The sequence below is a fragment of the Pan paniscus genome, chromosome 9, assembly GCF_029289425.2.
Source record: "Pan paniscus chromosome 9, NHGRI_mPanPan1-v2.0_pri, whole genome shotgun sequence".
Classification (NCBI taxonomy): Eukaryota; Metazoa; Chordata; class Mammalia; order Primates; family Hominidae; genus Pan; species Pan paniscus.
Genome location: NC_073258.2, coordinates 126,096,670 through 126,112,939, shown reverse-complemented (window position 1 = coordinate 126,112,939; position 16,270 = coordinate 126,096,670). Strand labels below are relative to the sequence as shown.

General features: G+C 51.0%; 1 protein-coding gene across 13 annotated transcripts in view; it reads right to left on the bottom strand.

Annotated features, from left to right (window-relative positions):
• The window catches only part of PKNOX2 (PBX/knotted 1 homeobox 2), a 320,618-nt gene that overhangs the window by 15,302 nt on the left and 289,046 nt on the right, over nt 1–16,270 (bottom strand). For 11 of the 13 annotated variants that reach the window (XM_055095040.2, XM_055095042.2, XM_055095038.2 and 8 more), the window contains 3 exons: nt 7,191–7,320; nt 6,659–6,756; nt 5,684–5,803 (listed from right to left, as the gene is read on the bottom strand). The exons of the other annotated variants lie outside the window; for them this stretch is intronic. In XM_055095040.2, the coding sequence (XP_054951015.1) occupies nt 5,684–5,803; nt 6,659–6,756; nt 7,191–7,320 (348 nt within the window). The remainder of the gene's footprint in view (nt 1–5,683; nt 5,804–6,658; nt 6,757–7,190; nt 7,321–16,270) is intronic. 13 annotated transcript variants of the gene reach the window in all.

The following is a 16,270-nucleotide window of genomic DNA, read 5'->3' as shown; positions in this document are numbered from 1 at the left end:
TGGTGGATGGCAGAGTGCAGCTGGATGCCAGGCCAGGCTTCTGAATGTGATGAATGGGGTGGGGGAGACATCAAAGGCAGCATCGCTGTGAGGTCTGAAGACCGGGACTGGACATATAAAATCTCTACACCTCTCCCAGGACGGGGCTCCACGCCTCCGCTGGGTGTTGGGGTTCCCCTTTGCTTTACCTAGACTTTGCATGGGAGCCAAGAGATGTCTGTGGTTTCTTGGGTCAAAGTGGTGGGTAAGAGATTAGAGCCTCCAGTTGCATAGGTCCGGGTTCAAATCCTGTTTCACCTGTCATCCGTGTGACCTTGAGAAATGTGTTGCCTTCTTCGAGTGTCAGTTTTGTCACTGGCAAAATGAGGCGAATCGTATTACCTCCTTCTAGGGTGGTTGTGTGGGTTAAATGAGATGATGCGTTACAGTGTTTAGTACAGAACCCGGCACGCTGCAGTGGCTAATGCAGAAGCGGCTCCTCTGGTGGATGGCAGGGCCTGCTGGGGCCTGGTCTCCAGGATCTCCCCGCACACAGAGCATATTCTGAAAAGCTGCTCATGTGCTTGGCTGGCAGCAGCACAGACAGATGTCATATTTGGGATGGAAAGGAGCAGAATCACGTGGCAGGTCAGGAAGACTCCAAGATCTGGAGCAGAAGGGGTGGAGTAGAAGCTGGGGATGGGGAACAGTGCCTACCTCTCCACCCTCCAAGAGGAGGACTGTCTGCCATGGGTTCTCGGCCGACCTGAGTCTGCTATGGAATGATTGCTTCCAGCAGGAGTGTGGCCTCTTTCAGCCAAATGCAAGAGCAAGAAAATGTCACTGGATTCTTCAGGGACTCAGAGGCGAGCAGCTAATGGATGAAACCATCCCAATCTCACTGCAGCCTAACAGCAAAAAGGCTCTGGGATTTCACCTCCATCTCAGGAGCCTTCTATCATCTGAATACTTTCCTGTGGCTGCCAGGGCTGCAGAACAGTAGAAATGACAAGAAGCCCCAGACATAGGACAAAGGGAACCAAAGAATACAAACTTATACCCCAGGGAAAGAAGACAACAGGAACCAGTATTTACTACAGACATTCTCACAACCAATCCCTATTTAGCAAAGTTTGTGGATTAATCAATGCTGTTTCCACTTCTTCTGTAAATCATTAGAACTGCTGTCCGCAGCACTCTGAATGCTTGAGATGAGTAGGCTGTTTTGTAGAATGTCTGTTAGCCACACTACCTGCTTATCTGAAAGTCAGCAGTGCTCGTATGCAGACTGGTTTATGCCAATTCTATGTATTATTAATAAAGTATGTAAGTTTCTGTAATTTAACAAACTCTTCTGTAAACCAATGAAATATGAGTGCAAAAAGAGTCGCTGTTGATAAGTAAAAAGCTTTCAAAAGTCTTGAGGCCCAAATTTGCTTACAAATGCTGAATAGTTAGGATCAGATGAGACAAACATAAAGGATTGGAATACATAATAAAAATCTGGAAAGATCGCGTGGACAGATTAGTTCCCAAACGTCAAAGTTGTAATTCCACTTTCTATTGAGGTGGAATTTATAGATGTTACAGTATAGGAGAGGTTTATGCAAGGAAGATGACTAACAATTAGAAAAAGACCTTAGTCCTGTATCAAAAGATTAGCAAATGAATGTATACGGTATGTCCATCTTTTAAATTAAAGTATCTCTTTTGAATGGTTGTTTCTTTTTTAAACTAATTTTTTCAATCAACAACAAATTACTTGTCCCAGCTGCACTGGATGTGAGAACATCGATGGCATATTTAGGTCTGTCCTTACTTCATACGCTTTCCGCTTTTCTTTCCTAAAGCTGAGCAGCTCCTATTGGCCTGACACAGTGTCTCCCTAGAGTTGCATTTTTCAAGAATTACAGTCTCAGAGTTGTTCCTCAGAGCAGCAGTGAAAACACCAAGGGGGATGTAAAGTGTTCACAGAAGTTTGGGAGAAGCTTCGAACCTTACCCCTCTTGCAAATTCACCATGCCCCTTCGTCCTGTAAGAATAAAAAAAAATACACTATGGCAGGCCAAGGTGGGTAGATCACTTGAGGTTGAGTTCGAGACCAGACTGGCCAACATGGTAAAACCCCACCTCTACTAAAAATATAAAAATTAGCCAAGCATGTGTGGTAGATGCCTGTAATCCCAGTTACATGGGAAGCGGAGGCAGGAGAATCGCTTGAACTTGAACCTGGGAGGTGGGGATTGCAGTGAGCCAAGATCGTGCCACTGCATTCCAGCCTGGGCAACAGAGTGAGACTGTACCCCGCCACCAAAAAAAAAAAAAAAAAGCTAAACTTTGTATAACTCAGATTGGCCCAAACTTATTTCACCATGGAAACTCTTTTGGGGTGCAAGACCTCATAAATCCTATAAAGCTCCGTACCTTGGGAATTAATGCTGTAGGGCTCCTAGAGGAATATAATGTATGATCCTTATTTCTGAGAAATTTACAACAGAGTCAGAGATGCAAGAGAGGCACACACATCTACCCAAAGAATGAGTAAGTCACAGTATTGTCCATTACTCTTAGGGTCAAATGATAGTAAAATCAGTAGGTGTTACAGATGAAAACAACAAATCAGCTATCTACCTCTGATTAATATTCACAAATTTTGGGTCTTCAGCCTCCAAAACTTGCTCTTGGTCCATTGTTCCAAAAAATTCAAAGGGAACTTATTTCTTAAGTGCTATGTGCTAGGCCTGGCTCTTTACATACGTTTTCTCATTGAATTTTCACAACCATGGGAAATAAGTATTAGCTTCTTTTTTTTTTTTTTTTTTCAAAGAAATAGAATCAGGGTAATCACACTGCTAGTGGGAGAGCCTCAATTCATGCCTCGATCTGTCTGGCTTCAAATCCCGTCTTCTTTCTACCGTACCTAGTTATGGAGAGCCTTTATAGCCTCTTTCCTGAAGCAGCTGAGGTTTGGGGAGGGTGTGTCCACATGTGCATGGCTGTGTGGCCCAGGCGTGGCCTGCCAAGGACAGCTGAGTCTGCTTGTTTCCCTAGAGCAGCCTGGACTTCTCATTCTCTTCCTTCCCTTCAGTCCCAAAGTTCTGAGCTCTGACTTTAGAGGCCCAGTGGCCACTCCCCTTGCCTCTCTAGAGGCCACTGTGATGAACTGGGGGAGGACTCTGCCAATGTTAAGCGTGTCATGAATGGCACCTGCACCTGTGCACACTGCCAGGCTGGAGAGGGCAACAGGGGTGGGTGGGAAAGTGTGGGCAGAAAGCCCCTCCTCATGCATTTCGGCAAGTCCTCTACCCTATCCCTGGTGCTTTCTGTAGATGACAGCCTGGGTCCTGCCTCACTCTGTGCTCAGCTACTACCTCCTCTCTTCTCCACCTCCCCTTCCTCTGCCTTCCCAAGTCTGGGTGGAAGTGACCGTGGAGTGGAAAGACAGGACCCTGAGCTCTGCAGGGAGGCTCACAAGGAAGGATCCATGAGAGGGTGGGGCATGAACTGAGGTCCCAGGTGAGAGGTCAGGCATGACCAGGAGGGACAGAGATGGGTGACCCTCCAGTCTCAGGCTAATGATTCCCAGGGGTAAGTTGCAAGTGGGGAGTGGAAAGCAGTGAAGGGGAAGGCCACAGATAGGGTGATGGGAGTCAGTGAGCAGGTGCTGGCCTGGACACCTGGGCTCCTGGGCAGGGGAATCTGCCTTGCAGCTTCCTCCCTCTCCTCTTGCCTTTCTCCCCCTTCAGAAGTGAGGTTGTAGGTATGTTCACAACAGTCTTCAAAAACGCATGGGGGTGGGAGGTGGGGAAGGAAAGGGAGCATTTATTAAGCAATTCAGTGTGCCAGGGTCCTGGCAATCTTTCATTACTTCATCACAGTCTTCCTAAGAGGCGAGTGTGACCAAGTTGCAGGGTAAAAGGTAACACTGAGATTTGAACCCAGGTTCAGCTGCCTCAAAAGCCCATGAGCTTTCTAGCACACCCGTGACCCTGCATCGTATGTCACCCACCACAATGAGTGCAGCCCGACTTAGCTCCACGAGCAGTTGGGAGAGGGTGGTGCTTTCATTTCGGTTGTGCCAGGTCAGTGCACAGAAGATGCATCCTTCCTCCCACAGGTAGGCTGGGAGCTGTGGCATGGACACTGGACCCACAGGTCACTGAGTCCATCTGAGCCCCCTGGCTCTCAGGCAATTTGGAAAACCAGACAGGCAGGAGACCTGGGCGTTCCCCCTGTGCACTCCAGCCACTGAATCAGAGCTGCTCCTTAGAGGCCTGAGGCTGGACCTGCTGCGGGGCCTCTGGCCTCATCACCTAGGCACAGGGTTCCCTCCAGCCTCCTTTCCTCACCTTAACTCCAGCATTCCAGCCCCTCCTCTCCAAATTAGCTTTCTCATCTGAAAACTGTAGGTGTTCAGACTAGTCAGTGCTTTCAAAATGTACTCACTCAGCAAACCACTGGGGCAGCCCCACGCCCCCAGAGGCGAGGGAACACTTTTGGGGAGATGCCGAGCTCCGGCTCTCATCTCTTGCTAGGAGGTAATCCTTCCAGTCTCTTGGGTGCACAGGAAGGTCCAGCACTTCCAAATCAGAGCCCCCAAGACCCAGTCAGTCTTCTGCTGCCACTCAAGTCTGAGAACCACTGAGGCCTGGTCTCCATGGCTTCTGAAGGCTCTCCCACTTCAGATAAAGGGCTGTTGATGGACTAATTAGTTTCCATGGCCCATTTGATTTTTCTCCTCCCTGAAGAAGGATTTCCTCTTCCTCCTGGTTCTTCCCACAGTTCTCCAGCCAATGGATCCTCAGTCCCTTGGAATTTGTCTTGTATCTGTGTCTGTCTGTCCTGACATGCCAGGGCAGGAGCTCGCAGACTAATGGAAGCCCACCCGTGGTCACAGCATCTACCTCCCCACCCCAGAACACACACACACCAGCGCATACACACTCAGCACAGTCACTGGCCTTTATTTACTGCCACAGCCCTTGAAAGTGGTGTTAGGAGATTGCAATTTTGAAGTCTTTCCTGACATTCCACCAAAGGCTCGTCTTTTGCAACTAATGCTGCACACAAACACACAGCAACCTTCACACAGTATGCACTTCAGTAACACTCCACTGCAACCCGAGGTAGTGTGCCATTTTATAAAAGGAGCTGCTGCAGCTTATGAAAGACATAGTGCTGTGTCCTGGAGCTGAGCTGTGACATGAGGAGCCAGGATTCCAGCCTTGGCACCCATCTCCACCACACAGCGCTTGGCTCACCCAGCGGGGAGGACTCAGGAGTCCTGGCAGAGTCAACACATTCTTCCATGGGAGAGGGGCACGGTGAGCGTGGCTGCGGCAGGGGGAGGGCTCTGGACCAGAAACCACCCACTCCCCACAGTGACCCTCTCTCTGTTCATGAAACAGTGTGACATACCTGCCCAGTACTTGACTCTTGAGCATGCGCTTGTCCCTGTTACCCCATGTGTTGCCACATTTTTTCCAGATAGCAACAGCAGCAGGTACTAGAGAAGGTCTCCAGCTTTAGGACCCACCTGAGCCCCCCTGGCCTGGACTCCAGATGTCATTCCTATCAGAGAGCTCTCCCCGAGGCCGCGCCCTCTGTCTGTGGGGTTGGAGCCGACAGCAGAGTCTGGTACCCACACGGTGGGTTATTCATACCCCATGCCGGGACTCCACACCCCCAAGACACACACACTCACCATGAGATGCTGGAAGAGCCAAGAACGCATTATATTGGTGGCATGCTTGGGCAAGACTCCTCGTTTGTTCTTGGACTTCTTATCCTCATTGTCCAGGAGGGAGGTGAGGTCAAGGTTAACCTTCAGGGCACGTGGAGAGAAAATCAGCATCAGCAGCCTGTGAGGCCAGTGGCTGGGGACCTGTTGCCATAGCGACGGCAGGCTCGGCTGCCAGCCCCTTTCCCGGCTCATTCCTAGGGCCCTGGGGAGGTCACCTTTCCCTCTCAGCCCATGCCAGCCCCTCAGAGAGTGGAGGTGAGGCTTGGGTGATGGGAGAAGGGAAGAAGGACAAGGAGGAAGAGATGGGGAAGGGGGAGGGGGAGGGAGAGAGAGAGAGAGAGCGAGAGAGAAAGACAGAGGAAACAGGGCCATGCAGAGAGAACAGGAGAAGATATGAATTTGCCATAAGCTGTCAAGTAGTTATCAGCATTTCTGTGGTACTTTACAGTTCGCAAAGCACTTTCCTATCCATCGCTGTGGTTCATTCTCACAGCAGCCCTGTAGGTTGGCTAGGCTGTGTGCAGTTGCTATTAATCCCCCTTTTATCAATAAGAAGTCTGAGGCTCAGAGAGGTTAGGTGACTTATCAGAGATCCCAGAGTTAATGTCAGATCCCAGACTCTGACTTCCGATCTTTCTACTCTTCCTTTGTGTGTGCACTCTCTACCACTGAGGGACACAGCGGCTCAGTCTGCAGACAGGAATAGGAAGTGCAGGATCCTTTGATGTAACCCCAGGAGGGAGGCAGCAAAATCCCAGGAGTTGATAAAACCTTTCCAAGACCCAGCTTCTTATCTGTAAAGTAGGGGTAATGATACCTCTTAGAGGATGATGACGATTCAATGAGTCACCCGTGTAAAGTGCCTGGCAGATAAGAAGCGATTACAGGTGCCCTAGCCCACACCATGCACATGTGCACACACCTACACAAACTCACCTGTGTGTTCTGGATCTGGATGGCTCCCTGGGGGATTGCTTGGGTGACCACCTGACCCTGGGAGGTTACCATGGTAACCGGTTGGTATAAGGCTCCACCTGAGGAGACAACCAGTTTTGGGGTCCCCTGCCATGGGAGTGGGTAGGAGCGAGGGCAAGCAGGGTTCCCAGTTCATTTGGCACTCACGTGTAAAGACCCTCTACTTGGAGCCCTTGGGTAGCAAGCTATGGCTTTTCTGCTTTATGGGTGGGTGGGGGATGGTGTCTAGAGCCTAGGGCAGAGCCTCTGGTGGGAGGTGCTTCGGGGAAGGGACAACAGCCTTACTTGGTCCTCTCAGGGGCTCATGAGATTTTGACCCAAATTTGTTCTAAACCATCACAGTCTATAAACTTACAGAAAACTTTAGTCAAGAAACTGAGCTGGGAGCCCCTCCCTCGGTGGAGGACAACCCCCACCCCTGGAACCGCCTCGGGGCCACCCTTTCTCCTCCCAGGGAATTCCCACAATCACCCTTCCCAGTCTTTGCACCGACCTGACACAACTTGTGAGTTGACGGTTGTCATGGCGATGTTGCCCTGCTGGAGCGCTGAGGCTGGGACCACAATCCCCTGGGGGTTATTGGAGACTCCAGACATGGAATTGGGGGAATTCTGCAGGAGGTCCTGGCAGTGAGGGAGGCGTGGTTTGTGACAATGACACTGAGAGCTTAGACCCTACAGCCCCAGAGTCCTCTTCTGTCCTTTCCCCTTCCTGCCTGCCCCCCTCCCTCCTTCTAGCTCCTCCCCAGACCCAGGTCCAGAAGGCAACTCTCTTGGTTTCCTAGAAAGAGTGAATAAGAAGGCTCAATTAAAAAAAACAAAAACAAAAACAAAAACAAAAAGAGTCACCCATTTAACCATTCCATTGCCCTGAAAACCTAAGGCACAAATTATCTGATAACCCCATGGTCTCCTCCTTGGCTGTACTTTGAAATCTCCAGTAATGATGCTTGGGTTCCAATCTCAGAGAGTCTCATTTAATTGTTCAGGAGTGTGTCCTGGGCTCTGGATTTTTTCTTGATCAGATCCATCATATTCAATGGGCTCCGGGTTATTAAAAGCTCCCCAGGTGATTCCACTGTCAGCCGGGTCTAAGAAACTGGCTTCACCTGGTCGGCACCTGCTCATCCTTCAGCGACGCTTGTCTCCTGATGCTTTCCTGTCCCCCGGCTGCTCTCCACACACCTCCATCACAGGCCTGTCACGCTAGGCTGCACACACAGAGCAGCCTCCAGCTCTCACCTTTGTATCCTTAGCACCTAGCTCAGGATACTAAAATACATGTTAAATAAGCAAATGAAAGCCGCCCTAGCCGCCCTAGCCTTCCCATAACCTGTCTTCTAAGGGTGTCTCATATGAGCCTCAGCCACCTTCGGCACATGGCATCGATCCTGTTCTCTTCCTCAGGCTGCCCACAGGATTCCACTGGAAACAGACTCTCCTCTCCCCACACTGCCGACCAGCACGGAACTTTTGCCGCTTTTCTTTGCGTTAGCCCAGGCAGGTAAGACATGTTTTCCTGGCCCTCTGCTCCCCTCACCATTCCTAGTTAACAGCTGGGTAAAGAAGTCCTTGGACTTGCTGTGGAGCCCTCCCTGCTTTCTGGGGAGCCTGCACTGGGAGGCTGGGTGCTTGGAGAGAATTTGTGAGGAAGGAATAGGATGTGGGAGAGGTTAGGGTCTCTAGGTTTGGAGAAGACAAAAAAGGCAGCGAGTGAAGTGTGGGAGCCTCAGGAGGCCTGCCTGGGTCTCTTAGCTCCTCCTAGCCACGGTTCCTCATCTGAAGACGGGGCTTGAACCAGTTAACAGGTCCAATGGCCATTTAGGCGACATTCCCATGCTCAAATGCTGGAATCGTAAGGCGTGAACTGCAAGGATTTAGAGACAGGTAAATGGTCAAGGAAATAGACAAAATGGGGCAAAAAAGAAGGCCCCAGCTTCCTGGTTTTTGTTTTAGGACTTGAAGAAGCTTGGGTCTTCAGCCTCCAGGGCAAGTCTAGGGTTTTGAGCCCGGAAATCTGTGTTTGGAGGAAACCTCGAGCCAGTGACTGCCTACCTGTAGCAACGAAGGGAAAGTGTTACAGCCCGGGGGACAGCCATGACGAATCTCCTCCCAGACCCTGACAACACAGAACCTGGCAGAGCCTGTCAGGAAGTGGAAGTCGGCACTGATTTATACATCTCACTCGATTCAGCTGATTAAATCCCCCTTGGCGTCTCCTCCAGAGCTGCCTTTTTTACTCTCCTGGGTTGTCTCTGGCCCAAGAGCCGGAGGAGTATTGCCTATAAATAAGCAGCGCCTGGAGGAGAGGAGCCAAGCACGCCCTCCTCCCACCCACCTGCCGCACGGGCCTCCTGGTGTGGCTCCTCCGGGCGGGTGGGGCGATGGAGGCCTTGCTTCTATTCTGAGCTCACCTCTGCTGCTGTGACCTTGGGGAACAGAGGGGGCAGCTCTTGCCTTGGCTTCCCCTTCCTGGGGCCCCGTGGGAGCCGCCTAGCCCGTGAAGTTTATACTTTGAGCAGAGCTCTTGGCCTTTCTGTTCATGCAGTCGCAGTCTAAAATGGAGTCTGCCATGCAGAAGCCTAGAAACTGGAAGAGCCCCTGGAAGCCACACATTTCCCCTCCCTGAAGTACAAATAAGGCACTGAGGTTTAGAGATGCCTGGGACTTCCCAAGGCCACACAGCCGGTTAGCAGCCAGAGGACTAGAACACAGATCTCCTTCACCCACAAATGCCCCCTACACAGGTTCTGGGCTGCAAATGCTCCTTGAATCCTGCAGGTCAACCAATCGTCATTGCAGGCAAGGTGAACAGATAAAAACAACTAAAACTCAGAAGTCCAGAAGCAGCGTGGGCACTGGAGGAAAGGCAATCACGTCACCACCCTTCTGTGGGCCTCATCTCCTTATGTATACAGTGCATGTGACACCAGGACCCTCAACGCCTGAGTTTTCAGCGATGAGACTGCTCTGAGTTTGAGTTCTCCTTGTTCCAACATCCCAGCCTACCATTCTCATGGTGTGTAAACCGTGCTGATATTATATTTGAAGCTGAAGCAAACTCGGAAGGTAAATTTACTTTTTTTTTTGTTTTGTTTTTTGAGACAGGGTAGAGAGTCTTGCTCTGTTGCCCAGGCTTGTCTCAAACTTCTGGGGTCATGTAATCCTCCCACCTGAGCCTCCTGAGTCATGGGATTACAGGCGTGAGCCACCACACCAGGCTTGAAGGTAAATTTAATGGGGGAGTGGGTACCTCCATGCCATTCACCTTAAAACCAGTGGAAGTGACTTCTCAATCCCTTGTTTGGAATCATCCATGCTAGCCTGTGCCTCTTCTGGTAGGGATATTTGAGAATTTCAAACATAAAAGGTTGTCCCAGACTTTCTTCACCCCCAAAAAAGTACCCAACAAGGTTAGAAAAATACAAGCAAGGTCAGTAAAATAAATACAAGATGTGTCCCTTGGGATTCAACCAACACACATTGTTTCCTAGCCAAAGGCAGAGGGTGAGCCACCACCTGGATGCTTCGTCTGCTTACTCAGACCCTGGCTGCTTCTCCACCTTGTGGCTTGGATACCCTCCATGCCAATTTACCCAATTTGGGTAACTAAGGGCAATTTATGCATTGGATCAGAGCCTTCTCTTTCCTACCCTTCTCTCCCTTCCCTGGGTCTTTGGCTGGAAGGTGCTGAGAGGCAGCCAGATTCTATCAGTGAAGGAATAAAATAAAAACCTTCAGAGATAGAGTCCAAGGGCAGGGCTGGGACTGGCAACGTTTTAGGTGGGGCAGGAAAGAGGAAGCAAAATTTTGGCATCCCGGAGGTCTGGGGAAATGATATTCATCCCTTACATCTGTAAACATGAGCTGCTTCACAAACCTGCCTTGAGTGTGCTTTTTTTTTTTTTTTTTTTTTTTTTTTTAGACATAGATTCTCAGGGCCACTGGGTCAAGACCCTCACCCATCATCTAGCAATCTATATTTCTAAAAACCTCCTTGTGAAGGTCCCAAAGATCGTACACACTGAGTATGAGAGAGCATTCTTTCAACACACTGTTCCATTTTAATGTCACCATCACCCCATGGGGTCAGCAGGACTGTCCTATTTGCCTGAAGAGAGATTGAGGTCCAGAGAGGATGGAAGTGACTTCCCAGAGTCAAATAACTGTGCCTCCAGCCTAAGGCCTCTGGCTCTGAGTGTAGGACGAGTGCTCACAGAGAGAGCATATGTGCTTCGGGGTCAGACAGGCTCCAATGCAAGCACAGTGCCTGGCACATTTAGCCATCCAATAATTTATTTCCCACTTCCCTTGGCTAAGGTCACTCAACTAGGGAGTCGCACAGTTGGGATTTAAAAACTTGTCCTAGAAGCCTTCAAGCCACTTGAGTTCTTTACGTAGCAATGGAAGGGGTTCAGCTGGGGCTGCGCACGCAGGCAGAGTTGTGCAAACCTTGCTACATGTCTCCCTGTCTGAGATGTTCCTGGGCAATGGTCGAGTCCCAGGATCCTAAGCATTGTCTCTGACTAGCCCCACAACTCCACTTGGCTGCGATTTCCAGTCGAGGCTTAGTCTCTAGAGTCGTAGAATGGAGACAAGGGGGGTCTGACTCTCTTTTCTGAGGAAGGAACTTCCAGAGCAGCGGTGGAAACCCTGTGGGGAGCACATGTTGGCTAAGCACACAGTATTATTAGCTTTTTGACAGCTTCCCCTCAGGGCTTATCAGACTCCAAACCCAGGTAGATGCCACTGTGTCTAGACACAAACAGAGTTGCTCCCCTCTAGGCTCCTTAGCACCCAGATGGAAGTGAGAAGAGTGTTTGGTACGGTTCTAGTTACTTTTTTCAGCACCCAGAGCCTCACATCCCTGCTGGAATTATCCAGGAACCTGGGGATGAGAGCTGGTTATCCGGCCCAAGAATTCTGTTTGTTTTGTTCCACTAGGAAGACAGCCGTGGTGTCCCCAAGCCTCTGGAAACTGCCTGAAGCCTGGGAATCAGATGAAAACCAACACGCCGGGCTCCATGGGCACCCCTGGAAGCGGCCCCACTCCTGTTCCTTGTGTGCTGTTGATTGAGACTCAGAAGCAAGAGCCTCTCAGGAGGGGCAGAGCAAGGCAGGGCTTTGGGTTTGGAATGGCAGAGAACTGGTGCCTCCCGAGCACCATCCTCTCGGCCAGCTACAACACCCTGGAACTGCGACCGCCACTCATTCTTCACAGACCTCAGTGGTCACCAGGGGACTTTTACTCCGAATTGCATTTGGAACAGCAGAAAGATGACTTGTTCCAAAGGAAGGCCTTACTAAGAAACGATGAGAAGCTGTGGAATGACTTTTGGAAGTGGGGGGTGCAGGGGCCCACATGAATGCACAGCGGTCTCACGTCAGCCCAGGAAGAGCTGTCTGTCCCTGTGAGCCACCATGCTTCATTGTTAATAGGGAAAGGGCTTGAGCTGCCCTGGGAGACTCAAGGAAGACTTCATTTCCACTCAAGGAAGGAATTCCTGGAAGAAACCAGAATGGGACAAAGACATGAAGGAGTGAAGGAGATAAATGACAGAAAAGTTTCTGTTTAAGCTGTTTTGAAATAGATGGAATTTTTATCTTACTTGGATGCCTGTGAAACAGGGGAATGAATGGGAGGGCCTGGCAAAGATCCTTCCAGCTGAGGATTGTAAAAGAGCCCATGCCATTTCCTAAGGATTGTGTGGGAGGGTGAGTGACGGTGAGTCGGTGGCCGGAGTGGGGTGCAGTGTGTAGCCAGCCCCAGCCACCTGCCATCCTCCCCCTGGCCACTAGAGGTCTCTGCTGATCCACTGGCTCAGACCACACTCACCAAAGCCTCCCAGAAGGCCCGTGCTGGTGGCTCCCCTGCCTGGGCTGGGGGCGGGTGGGGGTCGGTTCTGAACGTCTCCTTTCTGCTGGAAAGCTTGTCCTGACCTCCCCAGGGCACAGCCGCGGCCCGTCCTCTGGACTCTTCAAAGCCTCCCATCTGCCTTACATACTGGACACAACAGAATGGTTCTCTCGAATGCAGGCGTCGTCTTTCCCTAGCTTGGTGGCAGGCTTTTTGAGGGAAAGAGGGGTCTTTCTCTGAATTCCCCGAAACTGCTTAGCGCAATGTTAAGTGCGTGGTACATGCTAGATACATGTGTGGTCTGACTTTGGCCTAAGGCTGTGGGTGTATTCCTGTGTGTGGTGTGGTGTGTGTGATGTGTGTGTGTTTGTGTGTGTGCCCGCGCAAATGTGCCTTAGGAGGGTGGAGAGGTGGTCCCTGTCCCCAGACACCCCTTCCAGGCAGCATCCCTCCGTTCTGGCAGAGCCAGGGCCCTGTCTCAGACCAAGAAAAGCCAGATTCCCAAACTCGGGAAAGCCAAGCACATGTAAACAAGCCACCTAATCCTGTTCTTGTTCCACTCCTGTTGGGGGCCTTGGTCTCAAGGGAAAGGCAGTTCTGGCCTGTGGGGACAAGCAGCAGCTGCTGCTCTTAAGGAACATTCCTTCTCAGGCGGGAGAAGCACTCAGGTTTCACTAGCCTGGCGGCAAAGGCCACCCTCTGGTCTCTGGGCTCCACGGCTGCAGGGCTGGGGGTGAGGAACCGGCAGAAGAGACAGCTTTAATGCCTGTGACAGGCAGTGTGGCTCATTTTATTCCACTTCAGTCTAGGGATGCCCCCTGTCCATCTAAGTAGTGATCTTTCCAGGGCAGATCGCCCCCTACCCCAGCCCCATCCAGTCTTCTCCCTGGTCCTGTCCTCAGGATGCTTAGCCACTGGGCAGAACCTCTGGGGTCCTGTGAGGTGATGGCCCCCTACCCCTTCGGCCCCCTGCCAATCTGGAAAATCCAAAATTCCTTAGAGGTCAATAGGCAAGTGCCACCCTTCCCAGGTGGGGATGCATTGATTAGCCCCCTTCCTATTCTGCTGGGGAGGCGCAGAGCTGCAGAGCCGCATCTGGCAGCTGGGCCTAGCATCTCAGAATGTCCTCAACTTTGTACCTCTCATTTCCCTACTTCCAGTCTACTAGCAAATCCAAATTCTTGCTTCGTAGCAATTGGCTTCTTCCTCTGTAGTCCCTAACCCCCTGACCAATAGCTAGGTAGGGTCATCCCTCCCCACCCAGGTCCCAGGACCCCTGATTCTTCTCCCCATGTGTCACAAAAACATATCCCCATGTAGCAAGAAGAACATGGGCTCTGGAGTAGCCCATCCCGGACTCCAGCACTTGCTAGGTGTGTGACTTTGAGCCAAGGTCTTCACTTCTCTCAGCTTCTCTTTTCTTGGATGTAAAATGGAGAAAATCATGTGTACCTTGCAGCCTCTCATGAAGAGTAAATTAGATAATCTGTGGAAAGCACCTAGTACACACCATGTTTGAGACAGAGGGGAGCTCAATAAATGTTCACCGTCTCCCCTCCTTCTGCCAGCTCTTCTTGGACCAATACAAGATGTGGCTGCTCAATTGATTTGTCTCCAGCGTGTCTCCAGCCCTGACCCTGTTGCCTACATTCTCCACTACCATTAAAGTCTTTAGCAGTCGGCCACCACTATCAGCCCCAAAACAGAACTCCCACACATTTGGCTTCAAGGTACTCCATCATTACACTTGGAGACCTGGGACTGTGTCGCGTCCATTTTTTATATCCCCAGAACTCAGTAGGCTCCAGAGGTGCCTGAATGGATGCAGGATGCGTGAATGAATGAGCCCCCTTCACCCCATCTCCTCTCTAGGGATTCTGATTGGCTCTCTCTGTTTCTCGCCTTCTTTCAGACTTCTTGCTACATTGGAAACACTCACCTTTATAAAGGTTGCCAAATAGGCTACCAACTCTCACCAAGCCTGCCTGAAATGCCACCTCCCTGAGGAAGCCCTCCCAAGGCCAATGAATCTGTAACTTCTCCAATCACAATGGGCAAAATCCTCCTGTTGGCCTCTCCACTCTGTACTGAGGTTTGTTTATCCTATTGTGGAGCAGGAACAAACTGGCCATGAAGGTGTGAGGGCTGGGTCTGGGACTTGGTCCCCCTCTGAGGAAGGATGAAGGATGCTGAGTTGAGACTGGGGCAACCTCAAGCCACACATGTGGATCACCCAATCCAGAATCCCTGCCTGCAGCTCCTCTCCCCATCTCTTTGGCTGCTCCTTTCCTCTATACCCTTGACCCTGAGCATTTCACGGCTGACATGATTTATCTAGATCCTCATTGTGACTCATGGCTCTCTCTCCCTGAGACTCGGAGCTCCTCTAGGACAATGGCTTGTGTCTGTTCTCACAGGACCGAGCACAGAACGTACAGTGAGTGCCCCCCAAACGCTTGGCAATTGAATGAGAACCATGATTCAATCCAATTTGCCTGGAATAGAGCTGAGGCTTAAATCTCCACAGAGAAAAAAGGATGAATTTCAGGTCAAACTAATACTTGAGTGAGGTGTCTCTCTAGTGGAATGGTTCTATTTGCGCCCTCTAGGAAGGACAGGAGAACCCAGAGTAGGGTCTAGAACCAGTCTCCTTACAGAGGATGCTGCCCCCACAAGAAGCCTGGGCTCTGAGGAGTAGGAAGCCTGGGTGTCATTGGGTGCCTGCAGCACAGGATGGGTTCCTAGGGAGGGGGAAAATCTAGCTGTGGCCCAGGTCTTTGAAAGTCTGCTTTAGTCCCCTGCTTGGTGGAACAGTCTCCCTTACTTCCCATCTCCACTTTGTCCAGCAGAGAAGACTCACACAGAGAAATCGAAGGCCGAGCAGGAAAACGCTCAACCCATCGATCTGGATGGAGGACACGGCATAGCATCTGGGAGTGGGGGTACCAAGTTGAAAACAAAAATGTCTCCCGCTTTGCAACACAAGGCTGGATGATTAGCACACAGGGAAAACCATGAGCCAGCAGTTTGCAACAAAGCTGGCAGGCGGCTGGAATGTTGATCCAGAGGATCATGTTCCAGAGGGGAGACACCCCTCCCCAGGCCAGGCTGGTGCTCAGTGAGGCTATTTCAGGCCGGGGGGATTAAGGGTGAACCATGACGAATGCATGTGCCCGCGTGTGCACACACATACACACACACACACTCACAAGCTCCTTTTCTCTCTCTCATACAGGCTCCTGTGTCTTGAACCCAAGACCTGCCTCCTGCACTGAAAGTCTCTGGTCCCCGATTCTTAGCAGCCCTGGGCCTCTCCTTCCTGGGAGAGCCCATGCAAACCCCGCCCCTACCTTAGTGCAACAATGACAGGGGCCTGTCCTGGGAAGGCTTAAGAGATGTGTGAGTGTGCAGGTGGGCCGAGGGATGGCCAGAGAAGGCAGGAGAGCAGGTTAGGAAGCTCCTGCCATAGCCTATGTGTAATTACTGTATTTATCCCCGAAGCCTGAGCAAAGCAGGCAGTGGCAGTCAGAGAAAATGCAGGGACAAGTTTGAGTAACACAATAGGAGCAGCACATAGCACATCCTCCTGACTTTCCCGCCTCCTTGTACCCTGGCTGCGCACTGAGCCACACGCATTGTCCTTTCACTTGCTGTCACTCTTGCTGCCGTTCCTCTCTCCGTCTGTCCTTCTGCCCCATCGTTCTCAGTATCGTCTCC